Raw genomic sequence first — 15646 nt, 5'->3', positions numbered from 1 at the left:
CCTGCGCAGTAGAGGCCGGATGACGTCAGCGCGACTGGTGAGCCGCATGCTGGAGCATAGGAGATGCCGACCTGGTGAGGTTGGCATCTCCACCAGAGGGGACCGAGAGCCACTGGAGCTGTGACGAGGGCACAGGCCGGCTGCCAGGGGCTGGAGGAAGCCCTAGGTAAGTGGATTTTTTATTTTCTAAAGTGCTCCCATGCTGGTATGTTCTATTTGTATTGTGCAGAAATCTCTGTTGGTGGGCAGAAAAGGGGGTGATCCATTTGTGTACTCAGTTGTATGGCTCTGCAGCGAGCTATTAAAGCTGCAGGGCACTGAATTGTAAAAATTAGCCTGGGCACAAGGAGAGGGGAGGAGTTTGTGGTCAAACAATGCACATCTCCTGGCTGTCCTCATAACCCTCTGCCTCTAACACGTTTTAGTCATACACCCTGAACAAGCATGCAGATCAGATGTGACTGCATTTGCCGCAAGCTTGTTTCAGGTGTGCGATTCAGACGCTACTTTTGCGAGTAAAATCAGCAGGACGCCAGGCAAGTGGTATTGTTTAAAAGGGTATAAAATAGGTCAGCCTCGATACCCCCTCACTTTAGTTGTCCTTGGTACAACATAAAATAGAAGAAGCTTAACATAGAATGTTGGATGCAGCAAGTGCTGGACCTCTTTCACTCTCTGCACGATGCCATAGCTTAAAACACTTATTCTGATAACACAGTCTATCCCAGAGCATTGTGGGTTTATTTAAAGCAATTAATCGGAGGGTTGTGCCGACAGTGCTTCTGTTTTCTTGTGATAAACATGCTCTGGCTACATACAGGGCCACTCTTTGGGCTTGTTTCACTAAAGCGTGCAAGCTTTGCACGTGCAAACTAGGGTGCTAAGTATTTTGCACGGTTTGTTACTGATCACGTGCTATTTTAGAGTGCGTAAAAATTTGCGTGCACCACTGCGTGCAAAATCAGCCAGTTCGTGTGCAAAGTATGCTTATCACGCTACTTAGCACGCGAACCGGTGCGCGCAAACTTTGTGTGCATAATACCACGTGCAAAGCCAGTCTTCATGTGCTAAGTGGCTTTTCACTGGCATGCTAACGCTTTAGTGAATCAAGACCTAAGGCTGCCTATATTTAGCGGTCTGATTCTATCCAGATAAAACATTGTACAACTTCTTTGAAGCTAAAATCTGGGGAAGAATCCTACCGCTAAGGAGGTTAACAGAGAACTCAAGGAAGAGGTAATATGTTCCTTATTAGAACATATAAAAATAAACTGCTTACCAAGAACTGGATAATGAGAAGCCCTTTCTCAAAAGGATCCCTCTGCAGTGGCATGCCTTCATTCTGTATGCATTTTAGGTGTCCGTACTTTATGACTTCACCTGAAATGGACATGACAAAATCAATCTTTCTGATCAATGAACTTCGATTATTAACAGGTAGTTACGATTGTAAATGCAGATTCTACAGGTAAACTGAGGGCGCATTTACAGTGGGATGTTATTGTGCTGCGTTATAAAATCATAACGCAGGTTAATGCACAGTAATGTTAAGCCTATGTGACATTCACAGTGCAACATTTATTTCGCGTTGTAAATGTTGCGTTATTGTTACTAACTGCTTGCAGTGTGTCACCTCTAAACGCAGAGGTTAAACACATACAGAGGCATACTTTTCATTGCCTGTATGCTCCACTGTATGCCACGGTAACAGTGTTGTGCGCTACCACTTTTTTTTTTGCGTTACAATGCGGAGTTGCGACTTTAACACAACGTCCCACTGTGAATATGCCCTGAACAGTTCGAAGATGAAAAACCTTGAAGAGCTTAAAGGGACACTTAAGCCAAGAATAAAAAAAAAAAAAATCAGTTTTACTTTCCTGGGGCTTCTACCAGCCCCCTTCAGCCGTCCCATGCCCTCGCAGACACTCACAGAGCCTCCGGTCCCCCGCCACCAGCTAGTTACATTTTTGCTGACAGACCAGACCACGTACATTTTTCTTCGCATTCCCACCCGTAATAGCGTCCTGCTTCTGTGCAGGACGCTATTGAGAACGGGAACATGAAGAAGGATGCACAGGGCCAGGCCATTGCAGGCACAGAAAGCCCGACGACTTCGTGTCAGCGACAATAAAACTAGCTGGCGGCGGGGGACCGGTGGCTCCAAGAGTGACTGTAAGGACACAGGACGGCTGCAGGGGGCAGGTAGAAGTCCCAGGCAAGTAAACCTCAGTGTTCTCCCCAGGCTGTTTTAGCCGGGTGCTCCACCCGGCTAGTTTTGGTGAGCACCCGGCTGTCATCAGCTCACCTCCTTCTATGCTGTAAGCAGAGTTGTGCACAGAAGCACCTGCCCTGCATTTTCTCATCTTGCCCCACCCGGCTACTTTTTCAGGCCACCCGGCTACATTTTCATACCACCCGGCTAGAAAAAATTTCTGGGGAGAACACTGAACCTGATTTTTTATTCCTGGCTAAAGTGTCCCTTTAAGGACTCGTTTCCACGGTACATGGAGGCTGACATATGTGCTTTTAAACAATGCACATTCCCTGGCTGTCCTGCCGACGATCTGCCTAATACTTTTAGCCATAAACCCTGAACTAGCAAGCAGATCAGATGTTTGACTAAATTAGCTGTATGCTCGTTTCAGACACTACTGCAGCCGAAGAGATCAGGACTGCCAGACAACTAGTATGGATTAAAAATGAAATCAATATGGGGGCGCGGCTTGCTAATGGCCGCGTAAAGACGTGCTTCACATGAGCTCCCGCTGTCCCGACTCCTAAAGCTCTGTTAAACAGACGAAAACAGCCTGTAGACTGCTTCACATGGGCGGCAGCAAAAAGAGGAGAGACTCCACCAAAAAGCCCCGCTCAAGTTTAGCCCAAATCCTTCGCTTTCTCCGTCCCCTTGAGAGGAGACTGCAACAGCAAGGGGAAGACAACATGGCAACCTCACCACGCGGCGGACAAGGCCGGAACTCTCTCAGAAACAGATTGAGCTCTTCTGTTCCATACAGCCCACTTGCCTCTTTACTTGACAACCTAAGCTTCACCTCCGGAGTCCAGGCACACTATCTTAGTTGGTCACGGGACTTTTGGCCACAGGTCCGACATATCATTAATGGGTGTTAACTTCTCACGAGACACAATTGGGAACCCAGAAAAATCGGCCTGAGTTGGGCTGACTGTACTGGAACCAACTTGTTTGGTTCCATAAATCTGTAATCTCCAGATCTCAGTCATAGATCACTGACGGAATTTGAGCGTATGTGCTTCTCTACATCCTCCCTTCCACATAAGTCTCTCTAGTTTATTCATTTCTCGTCTGTGCCTCTAGTGAAAGGGGCCTACTCAAACTCACGGATATTTGGGACAAAGACTTAGGGAATCCTCTTTTAGCCGAGCAATGGGAAAAGATTTACACTTATCCATAAAACCTCGATCTGTACTCTACACCAGGAAAGGAGCTATAAAGTTTTTTCTAGATAGTACCATACTCCAGTGCAAGTAGCTAAATACAACTCAGATACCCCACCCACCTGTTGGAGATGAGCCCAGGCACATTTCTTCACATATGGTAGGAATGCCCCATCATTCAACCCTTTTGGGCTAAAGTATTTCTGATTCACAAACACTTTTATTGCAGAGATCTTCAATTGTCAATCTCCACAGCTTTATTAACCCTACTCCCTGGAAGAACTGCAATTAAAAAATCCCTTACACCTCAGCTAATGGTAGCAGTTAAATTACTTATTTCCCGCCACTGGAAATCCATTACTACACACTCTATGGCTGAACTTTTCAAGGAAATCAACCATACTATGAGAATGGAGGACCTGTATACTGATACTCAAGACACAACAGAGTCTTTTACTAGGAAATGGGCAGTATGGGTCGATTTTCGTGACTCTTCTAAGGCCCTTGACAAGGACCACACCATGTCTGGAGAGCACACACCATGTCTGGAGAGCACTTTTATTAGGGTGCATGTCCAAAAGTTAAAAATCAACCGATGCAACGACGCTGACATGTCCTACAGAGATTAGTCCTTACTCATAGCTGATGTTAGAATGGCAGCCATGGTCAATAAATGGACTCAGGGTTGAGGGAAGACCCACAACCCCACCACCTCAAAGGAGAGGAGGAGAACATGACCATCGGAATAGTGTGGTTACCATATTCAGCCCATGTTCCCTGCTCCACCATTGAAAAAAAAACACAAAAATCTATGTACAATACAAACAAATCAAAAATATATAGAAGACTGTCAAAAAAAAAAAAAAAAAAAAAGTGAACATAATGGCCTCTATTCATAAAACATTTTGGGGGGGGGGGGATCTTGAAGGTAAAACACTGCATTGGTATTTTAGACTTTTCTGTGCTAATTCATACAAATGTTTACACTTGCCATAATGGGGGGGGGGGGGGATTCCTGCACTAAACTGGCAGAGTTAGTAAAGGAGGCAGCCCCAGCATTTGTCTATTAGTCTTCCTAAACAATTTATTTAATTGCTGTAGCTTAGAAGAACTTCAATAAATGTTCCACATGCAGGCTTTCTGATGTGAAATGTATCTCAAAACTGGTACCCAAGGGGTAAAAAAAAACAAACAAAAAAAAAACACAGCCTTGGTATTCCGGAATGCCTTGTCTGCTCTGCTCTTACTGCAGCTGCTTGGGAGGTCTTTCTCATTCACTTAGCGGTTATCTTGGCTGTTACTGCTGACTTATCACCTTATCTAAACAGGGGGGGTTCTCTGACAGAATTCCTTCTGCTCTAATCTTTATGAATTGACATCAGTGACGTGTTGTGATAATCACCGCACAAGGTGGTAATTTCCTGCACTGCTCAGGAATTGTAGGTTTTCATTTGGAAACAGCTTTTATGAATGAACACTTTGCTAAATGGTCGGGAAAGTCAGCTGTTTTGAGCATTACCGCATGCGAGAATGCTTTATGAATAGAGGCCAATGTAAGAAAACTGCAATTAGAAGTCATAGTCAATAACAAATTCCATCCAGGAAACATTCAGCGGTCAAGAAACTGTGAGTTACCCTTTGGACGCATCCACTAATAACAGTGCACTCCGGACCTGTCTCTTCTTGTCATAACTGTTTGGGACCAGCCATCCTTGGTCGTGCACTGCCCGTGAGCATCGTGGGGTGTAGCAGTATTTCCTTCCATACATGACATTTCTAGAGCGGAAATTGACTTATAGCTCAAGGCAGGTGTTGCCCATTCAGTTTAAACTGTATTAACCATGCTATTCCCTCAATTTGTATTCAGCAAATGCCATGCTTGTGTATATCTAAAATGCCTTAAAGAGAATCTGTATTGTTAAAATCGCACAAAAGTAAACATACCAGTGCGTTAGGGGACATCTCCTATTCCCCTCTGTCACAATTTTGCCGCTCCCCGCCGCATTAAAAGTGGTTAAAAACAGTTTTAAAACGTTTGTTTATAAACAAACAAAATGGCCACCAAAACAGGAAGTAGGTTGATGTACAGTATGTCCACACATAGAAAATACATCCATACACAAGCAGGCTGTATACAGCATTCCTTTTGAATCTCAAGGAGATAATTTGTGTGTTTCTTTCCCCCCTGAGGGGGGAGTGCAAAGCAGAACCACAACACTGAAGAACTTGGCAGCCTTCCAGACACAGGCTGACAAGTCTGACAAGGGAAAGATACATTGATTTATTACAGAGACTGTCATAGTAGAAAGTGCTGCAGTAAGCCAGAACACATTAGAATAGCTTTTGGAACTTGTAGGATGATAAAAAACAGGATGCAATTTTTGTTACGGAGTCTCTTTAAGCACATTTTTTTCTCAAAAGGTTTATTGCTATTAATAATGTCCTTTACTTACCAGGATGTGATGTGATTAAGAGGGTTCGCCCATCCAAGGTGTCTACTGTCTTCTTAACACCACACAATGCTTCTACTAGTGCAATTTCCATTTTCATTATTAAATTGTCATCCTGTCTTTGAAACACTGCATGGTCCCTCTGATCAAGCACAATGACAACATCTCCCGGCTCCAGACCCGGTTCCTGGTCACCTTCCCCATGAAATAGTATTTTCTGACCGTCCCGCATGCCTAAAAGAGTAAACATTTAATGTTAAGCAGGACATACGAATAACCATATAAAAAGCAACCAAAGCACCACATACTGTAGATACTCGAGTATAAGTCTAGAAAGGTCCGATTCACTTTATGGGCAACACTAAGCACACCGACTAATGTGTGTGCTATTAGTGACATTCCCATTTGCAGCAATTTACCTAGTGGTAAGTGATACTTTGATAAAGGAAATGAAAAAAAAAAAAAAAGAAAAAAAAAAAAAAAAAAAAGGAGGGTCTGAAAGTCCTGGCCACAACAACAAACAAGGAAAGGGGCAAGGGGAAATACTGGGCTGCATAAAGGGGAGTAAATAATTGCAGCACTTGGGGGGCCTGGAGTAGGTATTGGCTGCACTTAAGGGAAAGGAGGGGTTAATGACTGCAATACAGTATGCGGTGCAGTCATTATCCCCTTCAGATCCCCAAGTGCAGCCATTAACTTTGCTGGGTAGACTTATACTTGAGTCAATAAAAATTCCAGCTCAAAGAGAACCAGAGACAAAGCATCCTCATGTATTTTACTACATTTATCAGTGGAACCATGACAGTAAACACCTACCCTGCTCTAGGTTTCATTCTTCTCTGCTCAATTTGCCTGTTATCAGCTCTGATAAGAATGCCCAACTGAGCATTCAGTCTAAGTTTGACGTGGAATCATATAGCGGAGTCAGTCTTCTGTGAAGTCTTTTCAAGCCCTAGCCTGCCCTCTCCTGGCTCAGCTTTCCTGCTTTGCATACTCAGAGCTCTGGTGACAAGTGTGGCTGTTGTGTAATCTGTGAGCACTGTGCAGTCGTCATTATCTGTGCAGTTTCATTCCTAGGAGAGACACTTCCGACAGGCAGCCACACAGCATTCCAGAATAATAAAGTTGAAAGCACACAGATTAAAATCTGCAGCAGCAGTCCTGCTTGTGTATAGTTTCATAGAGCCTAGACAGCACAACTCATAACCCGGAAGCAGAAGGGATATGAGCCGGCGGCCATATTGGATTTTTCCAGGCGCAATAATGGATAAAAAAAAAAAAAAAAAAAAAGGCACACCAGAACGGTGAAATTATCAGGTAGAGCATTTATTCTTTACAGCCTATCGACTGATATGTTTATTTTGTGTGAAACATTCATCTCTGGTTACCTTTAAGAGGGTTGAATATTGGAGTTGACTTATACACAAGGTCGACTTGTATTTGAGTATATACAGTATATGAAACACACTTACCCCAAGGGAGGTTCATAAAAGGTATTTACCTATAGGTGGTGCCCCCCATCCTCAGTCCCTATGGCACATAACCAAAGGTCTGAATACCCACATTGATGTCACCCATCCCCAGCTGCTTGGAGATGTAGTGGTCCATTTATGTGAGACAATCACATGAATGTACAATACCTCCCAGCATGCACTGTGACAGCCAGTAGTGTGCAGGGACAGAGTAGATGGAGGCCATCATATAGACAGGGGGCTCTGAAGCAAATCCCCCTGTAGGTACATAAATGCATGCTGCCCACCCCAAAAGCCCAAAGCAGGGGTTTTATATAATTAACTTTGGAGCACCCAGGCGCTTAGATTCTTTAACCAAAATTATTAATTGTGCTTTTCCTTCAAATATCACCTTTTTTGATGTGAACTTCCAAAATCTTCTTCTCACGAATAACTTTGTTGCCATTACACTGTTTGCATCGGTCTTTGGCATTAATGCGCTCGCCTTCACCATGACAGTCGGAGCACATAGTCTGAATCTGCTGCACCATTCCTGGCCCGAGCTGTTGTATGTGAACTTGAATACCGCGGCCCTTACATGTCGTACATTTCTCTACTGCTCCTTTCTTTCCTCCACGACCTGCATAATAAATACACAGTGCATGAGCAAACAAATTAAATATTCTGAGTTACCGGATTATTCTGCTTGCCTTGGTGTGGTGAAGGCTAAAGATAGCATCTACAGCACTAGATCACCAACTGATGTTATTGAGAACAAGGACCTTAGCTTCCCTCCACAGCACACAAAGCCAAGCAACTCAGTTTATGGGCTGCTAAGAATGGAGGAGGTCTAAGTTAGCGTCCCTCACTAAGGGTATACTACCTTTTATAGTGTTCTCCCCAGAATTTGATTTATGCTGAATGATCAAAAATCGCCACATCTGCATTAACTACAAAAATGATTAGCATCGCATTGGCAATCCCTAACCTAGTTTAGTAGAGGCATCAAGAAACAACTCCTTACCTTCACATTTGCTACAAATGACATTCTTCTGCAATGCCAACTTTCTGCTTGCTCCATTATACAGTTCTTCTAAAGATACAGATAACTGGTGGACCACATTTTTTCCTGAAGAAAAAAATACTAATATTAAACTATGCTAATGAAAAGATGATAAAAAAACTAATTATAAAATGAATAGACGTATCAGCCCCAAAGGGTTCTCCCAGGCAGGGTGAGTAACCTACTTTCTAACATCTGTAACAGGAACTACAATTACCACATTAGACAATAAAAATTCATGACAGTCGAACGGAAAATGCAACAAATTTTTAGTAGCGATTTGTACAAATTTTCTCTCCCAGCATGCTTCTAAGATGTGGGAAGCATCTGGAGCATTCAGAGGCTTACCTCAATTTTTTTTTTCTTTTTAACCACTTTGGCTTTGCTTAATCACTTCCCGACTGCCCCCAGCCGATGGGCGGCGGCAAAGTCCGGGCCCAAACGACCGCAATACGCCCATCGGCGGGGGCGGCTGCGGGAGTGGCTATGCGGCGATCGCGTCATTCGTGCCGCGATCAGCCGCCGGGGACTGGCTCCGCCCACCGTTCGCTGTAACCTGCCGGCCGTTCGGAAGCGCCGGCGGGTTACTAGCACCCGGATCGCCGCTGAAACATTGTATAATAGGCTTTGTAATGTATACAAAGCCTACTATACTGGCTGCCTCCTGCCCTGGTGGTCCCAGTGTCCGAGGGACCACCAGGGCAGGCTGCAGCCACCCTAGTCTGCACCCAAGCACGCTGATTTTCCCCCCCCCCCCCCTGCCCCCTGATCGCCCACAGCACCCCTCAGACCCCCCCCCCCCCTGCCCACCCCCCAGACCACTGTTTGCACCCAGTCACCCCCCTAATCACCCATCAATCACTATCTGTCAACGCTATTTTTTTTTATCCCCCCCCCCCTGCCCCCTCCTGATCACCCCCCCACCCCTCAGATTCTCCCCAGACCCCCCCCCCTTCCTGTGTACTGTATGCATCTATCCCCCCTGATCACCTGTCAATCACCCATCACCCCCTGTTACTGCCACCCATCAATCAGCCCCTAACCTGCCCCTTGCGGGCAATCTGATCACCCACCCACACCAATAGATCGCCCGCAGGTCCGACATCAGATCACCTCCCAAGTGCAGTGTTTACATCTCTTCTCTCCTCTAAACACCCACTAATTACCCATCAATCACCCCCTATCACTGTTACCCATCAGATTAGACCCTAATCTGCCCCTTGCGGGCACCCAATCACCCGCCCACACCTCAGAACGCCCTCAGAGCCCAGCCCTGATCACCTCGCCAGTGCATTGCTTGCATCTATTTCCCCCCTCTAATCACACCTTGAGACACCCATCAATCACCTCCTGTCACCCCCTAGCACACCTACCCATCAGATCAGGCCCTAATTTGCCCCGTGTGGGCTCCTGATCACTCGGCCAAACCCTCAGATCCCCCTCAGACCCCCTTCCGATCACCTCCCCAGTGCATTGATTGCATCTATTTTCCCCTCTAACCGCCCCCTGAGACACCCATCAATCACCTCCTGTCACCCCCTAGCACTCCTATCCATCAGATCAGGCCCAATACATCCTGTCATCTAAGAGGCCACCCTGCTTATGACCGGTTCCACAAAATTTGCCCCCTCATAGACCACCTGTCATCAAAATTTGCAGATGCTTATACCCCTGAACAATCATTTTGAGAAATTTGGTTTCCAGACTACTCACAGTTTTGGGCCCGTAAAATGCCAGGGCAGTATAGGAACCCCACAAGTGACCCCATTTTAGAAAGAAGACACCCCAAGGTATTCTGTTAGGTGTATGATGAGTTCATAGAAGATTTTATTTTTTGTCAAAAGTTAGCGGAAATTGGATTTTTGTTTTTTTCACAAAGTGTCATTTTTCACTAACTTGTGACAAAAAATAAAATCTTCTATGAACTCACCATACCCCTAACGGAATACCTTGGGGTGTCTTCTTTCTAAAATGGGGTCACTTGTGGGGTTCCTATACTGCCCTGGCATTTTAGGGGCCCTAAACCGTGAGGAGTAGTCTAGAAAACAAATGCCTCAAAATGACCTGTGAATAGGACGTTGGGCCCCTTAGCGCACCTAGGCTGCAAAAAAGTGTCACACATGTGGCATCGCCATACTCAGGAGAAGTAGTATAATGTGTTTTGGGGTGTATTTTTACACATACCCATGCTGGGTGGGAGAAATCTCTGTAAATGGACAATTGTGTGTAAAAAAAAAAAAAATCAAAAATGTGTCATTTACAGAGATATTTCTCCCACCCAGCATGGTTATATGTAAAAATACACCACAAAACACATTATACTACTTCTTCTGAGTACGGCAATACCACATGTGTGACACTTTTTTTGCAGCCTAACTGTGCTAAGGGGCCCAAAGTCCAAATGAGTACCTTTAGGATTTCACAGGTCATTTTGAGACATTTGGGTTCAAGACTACTCCTCACGGTTTAGGGCCCCTAAAATGCAGGGCAGTATAGGAACCCCACAAGTGACCCCATTTTAGAAAGAAGACACCCCAAGGTATTCTGTTAGGTGTATGATGAGTTGAGGAGTTCATAGAAGATTTTAATTTTTGTCACAAGTTACAGAAGCCGCTGCCCTATTTCCTACCCTTCCTTACAAGCAGCCGCGCGGGAAGCGCTGCTGTAATACGAGGTGCTGCAAGAGGAGAGGAGAGGAGCTATGGGGAATACAAGGAAGCGACCGCCCGCTCGTAAGGTAACAGGAGCGGCGGCCCGGGGGGGGGGGGGGGGGGGGGGGGGGGGGGAGGGGTTGGCCTGTGCGGGGGAGAGGAGAGGCTACACCACTGGGCTAACTGTACTGGCGACACTGGGGCAGCGATACTGGGCTAACTATATACTTGCTATACTGGGCTAACTATATACTTGCTATACTGGGCTAACTATATACTTGCTATACTGGGCTAACTATATACTTGCTATACTGGCTAACTATATACTTGCTATACTGGGCTAACTATATACTTGCTATACTGGGCTAACTATATACTTGCTATACTGGGCTAACTATATACTTGCTATACTGGGCTAACTATATACTTGCTATACTGGGCTAACTATATACTTGCTATACTGGGCTAACTATATACTTGCTATACTGGGCTAACTATATACTTGCTATACTGGGCTAACTATATACTTGCTATACTGGGCTAACTATACTTGCTATACTGGGCTAACTATACTTGCTATAATGGGCTAACTATACTTGCTATAATGGGCTAACTATACTTGCTATAATGGGCTAACTATACTTGCTATACTGGGCTAACTATACTTGCTATTCTGGGCTAACTATACTTGCTATACTGGGCTAACTATACTTGCTATACTGGGCTAACTATACTTGCTATACTGGGCTAACTACTGGCTATACTGGGCTGACTGTACTTGCTATATATACTGTGGTAACTGTACTAGCTATACTGGGGTAACTATACTTGCTATACTAGGCTAACTGTACTTGCTATAGTGTGGTAACTGTACTTGCTATACTGGGGTAACTATACTTGCTATACTAGGCTAACTGTACTTGCTATACTGGGGTAACTACTGGCTATACTGGGGTAGCTATACTTGCTATAATGGGCTAACTATACTTGCTATACTGGGCTAACTATACTTGCTATACTGGGCTAACTATACTTGCTATACTGGGCTAACTATACTTGCTATACTGGGCTAACTATACTTGCTATACTGGGCTAACTATACTTGCTATACTGGGCTAACTGTACTTGCTATACTGGGGTAACTGTACTTGCTATACTGGGGTAACTGTACTTGCTATACTGGGGTAACTGTACTTGCTATACTGGGGTAACTGTACTGGCTATACTGGGGTAACTGTACTGGCTATACTGGGGTAACTGTACTGGCTATACTGGGGTAACTGTACTTGCTATACTGGGGTAACTGTACTTGCTATACTGGGGTAACTGTACTTGCTATACTGTGGTAACTATACTTGCTATACTAGGCTAACTGTACTTGCTATAGTGTGGTAACTGTACTTGCTATACTGTGGAAACTGCACTTGCTATACTGTGGAATCTGGGAAAAAAGGGGGGGCTGCTGCCGCCGACACTAGCCACGCCCACTCACCCCCCCCCCCCCCCCCGCCCTCAGGGGGGCCCCAGCGAACATTTTGGTCGGGATAGTGGGCCCCGGGCTCAAAAAGGTTGGGGACCCCTGCCTTAGCGCACCTAGGCTGCAAAAAAGTGTCACACATGTGGTATCGCCGTACTCAGAAGAAGAAGTAGTATAATGTGTTTTGGGGTGTATTTTTATACATACCCATGCTGGGTGGGAGAAATCGCTCTGTAAATGGACAATTGTGTGTAAAAAAAAAAAAAAATCAAATAATTGTCATTTACAGAGATATTTCTCCCACCCAGCATCTGTATGTGTAAAAATACACCCCAAAACACATTATACTACTTCTCCTGAGCACGGCGATACCACATGTGTGGCACTTTTTTGCACCCTAACTGCGCTAAGGGGCCCAAAGTCCAATGAGTACCTTTAGGATTTCACAGGTCATTTTGCGACATTTGGTTTCAAGACTACTCCTCACGGTTTTGGGCCCGTAAAATGCCAGGGCAGTATAGGAACCCCACAAATGATCCCATTTTAGAAAGAAGACACCCCAAGGTATTCCGTTAGTAGTACGGTGAGTTCATAGAAGATTTTATTTTTGTCACAAGTTAGCGGAAAATGACACTTTGAAAAAAAAAACAATTCAAATCAATTTCCGCTAACTTGTGACAAAAAAAAAAAAAAAATCTTCTATGAACTCACCATACTCCTAACGGAATACCTTGGGGTGTCTTCTTTCTAAAATGAGGTAATTTGTGGGGTTCCTATACTGTCCTGGCATTTTAGGGGCCCTAAACCGTGAGGAGTAGTCTTGAAACCAAATTTCTCAAAATGACCTGTGAAATCCTTAAGGTACTCATTGGACTTTGGGCCCCTTAGCGCAGTTAGGGTGCAAAAAAGTGCCACACATGTGGTATCGCCGTACTCAGGAGAAGTAGTATAATGTGTTTTGGGGTGTATTTTTACACATACCCATGCTGGGTGGGAGAAATCTCTGTAAATGGACAATTGTGTGTAAAAAAAAAAAATCAAAAATGTGTCATTTACAGAGATATTTCTCCCACCCAGCATGGTTATATGTAAAAATACACCACAAAACACATTATACTACTTCTGAGTACGGCAATACCACATGTGTGACACTTTTTTGCAGCCTAACTGTGCTAAGGGGCCCAAAGTCCAATGAGTACCTTTAGGATTTCACAGGTCATTTTGAGACATTTGGGTTCAAGACTACTCCTCACGGTTTAGGGCCCCTAAAATGCCAGGGCAGTATAGGAACCCCACAAGTGACCCCATTTTAGAAAGAAGACACCCAAGGTATTCTGTTAGGTGTATGATGAGTTTGAGGAGTTCATAGAAGATTTTAATTTTTGTCACAAGTTACAGGAAGCCGCTGCCCTATTTCCTACCCTTCCTTACAGCAGCCGCGCGGGAAGCGCTGCTGTAATACGAGGTGCTGCAAGAGGAGAGGAGAGGAGCTATGGGGAATACAAGGAAGCGACCGCCCGCTCGTAAGGTAACAGGAGCGGCGGCCCGGGGGGGGGGGGGGGGGAGGGGTTGGCCTGTGCGGGGGAGAGGAGAGGCTACACCACTGGGCTAACTGTACTGGCGACACTGGGGCAGCGATACTGGGCTAACTATATACTTGCTATACTGGGCTAACTATATACTTGCTATACTGGGCTAACTATATACTTGCTATACTGGGCTAACTATATACTTGCTATACTGGGCTAACTATATACTTGCTATACTGGGCTAACTATATACTTGCTATACTGGGCTAACTATATACTTGCTATACTGGGCTAACTATATACTTGCTATACTGGGCTAACTATATACTTGCTATACTGGGCTAACTATATACTTGCTATACTGGGCTAACTATATACTTGCTATACTGGGCTAACTATATACTTGCTATACTGGGCTAACTATATACTTGCTATACTGGGCTAACTATATACTTGCTATACTGGGCTAACTATATACTTGCTATACTGGGCTAACTATACTTGCTATACTGGGCTAACTATACTTGCTATAATGGGCTAACTATACTTGCTATACTGGGCTAACTATACTTGCTATAATGGGCTAACTATACTTGCTATACTGGGCTAACTATACTTGCTATTCTGGGCTAACTATACTTGCTATACTGGGCTAACTATACTTGCTATACTGGGCTAACTATACTTGCTATACTGGGCTAACTATACTTGCTATACTGGGGTAACTACTGGCTATACTGGGCTGACTGTACTTGCTATATATACTGTGGTAACTGTACTAGCTATACTGGGGTAACTATACTTGCTATACTAGGCTAACTGTACTTGCTATAGTGTGGTAACTGTACTTGCTATACTGGGGTAACTATACTTGCTATACTAGGCTAACTGTACTTGCTATACTGGGGTAACTACTGGCTATACTGGGGTAGCTATACTTGCTATAATGGGCTAACTATACTTGCTATACTGGGCTAACTATACTTGCTATACTGGGCTAACTATACTTGCTATACTGGGCTAACTATACTTGCTATACTGGGCTAACTATACTTGCTATACTGGGCTAACTATACTTGCTATACTGGGCTAACTGTACTTGCTATACTGGGGTAACTGTACTTGCTATACTGGGGTAACTGTACTTGCTATACTGGGGTAACTGTACTTGCTATACTGGGGTAACTGTACTGGCTATACTGGGGTAACTGTACTGGCTATACTGGGGTAACTGTACTTGCTATACTGGGGTAACTGTACTTGCTATACTGGGGTAACTGTACTTGCTATACTGGGGTAACTGTACTGGCTATACTGTGGTAACTATACTTGCTATACTGGGGTAACTATACTTGCTATACTAGGCTAACTGTACTTGCTATAGTGTGGTAACTGTACTTGCTATACTGTGGAAACTGCACTTGCTATACTGTGGAATCTGGGAAAAAAGGGGGGGCTGCTGCCGCCGACACTAGCCACGCCCACTCACCCCCCCCCCCCCCCCGCCCTCAGGGGGGCCCCAGCGAACATTTTGGTCGGGATAGTGGGCCCCGGGCTCAAAAAGGTTGGGGACCCCTGCCTTAGCGCACCTAGGCTGCAAAAAAGTGTCAC

The 15646-nt window shown here is 44.8% G+C and overlaps 1 protein-coding gene across 2 annotated transcripts in view; it reads right to left on the bottom strand.

The window, feature by feature from the left end:
- LOC137554850 (dnaJ homolog subfamily A member 4-like) overlaps positions 1 to 15646 on the bottom strand; it is a 43740-nt gene that overhangs the window by 1339 nt on the left and 26755 nt on the right. For both annotated transcript variants that reach the window (XM_068271529.1, XM_068271528.1), the window contains exons 4-7: positions 8340 to 8444; positions 7728 to 7955; positions 5868 to 6098; positions 1280 to 1380 (exon numbers count right to left, since the gene is read on the bottom strand). In XM_068271529.1, the coding sequence (XP_068127630.1) occupies positions 1280 to 1380; positions 5868 to 6098; positions 7728 to 7955; positions 8340 to 8444 (665 nt within the window). The remainder of the gene's footprint in view (positions 1 to 1279; positions 1381 to 5867; positions 6099 to 7727; positions 7956 to 8339; positions 8445 to 15646) is intronic.

Source organism: Hyperolius riggenbachi, chromosome 1, assembly GCF_040937935.1.
Source record: "Hyperolius riggenbachi isolate aHypRig1 chromosome 1, aHypRig1.pri, whole genome shotgun sequence".
Classification (NCBI taxonomy): domain Eukaryota; kingdom Metazoa; phylum Chordata; class Amphibia; order Anura; family Hyperoliidae; genus Hyperolius; species Hyperolius riggenbachi.
This window is presented reverse-complemented; position numbering and strand designations above follow the sequence as displayed.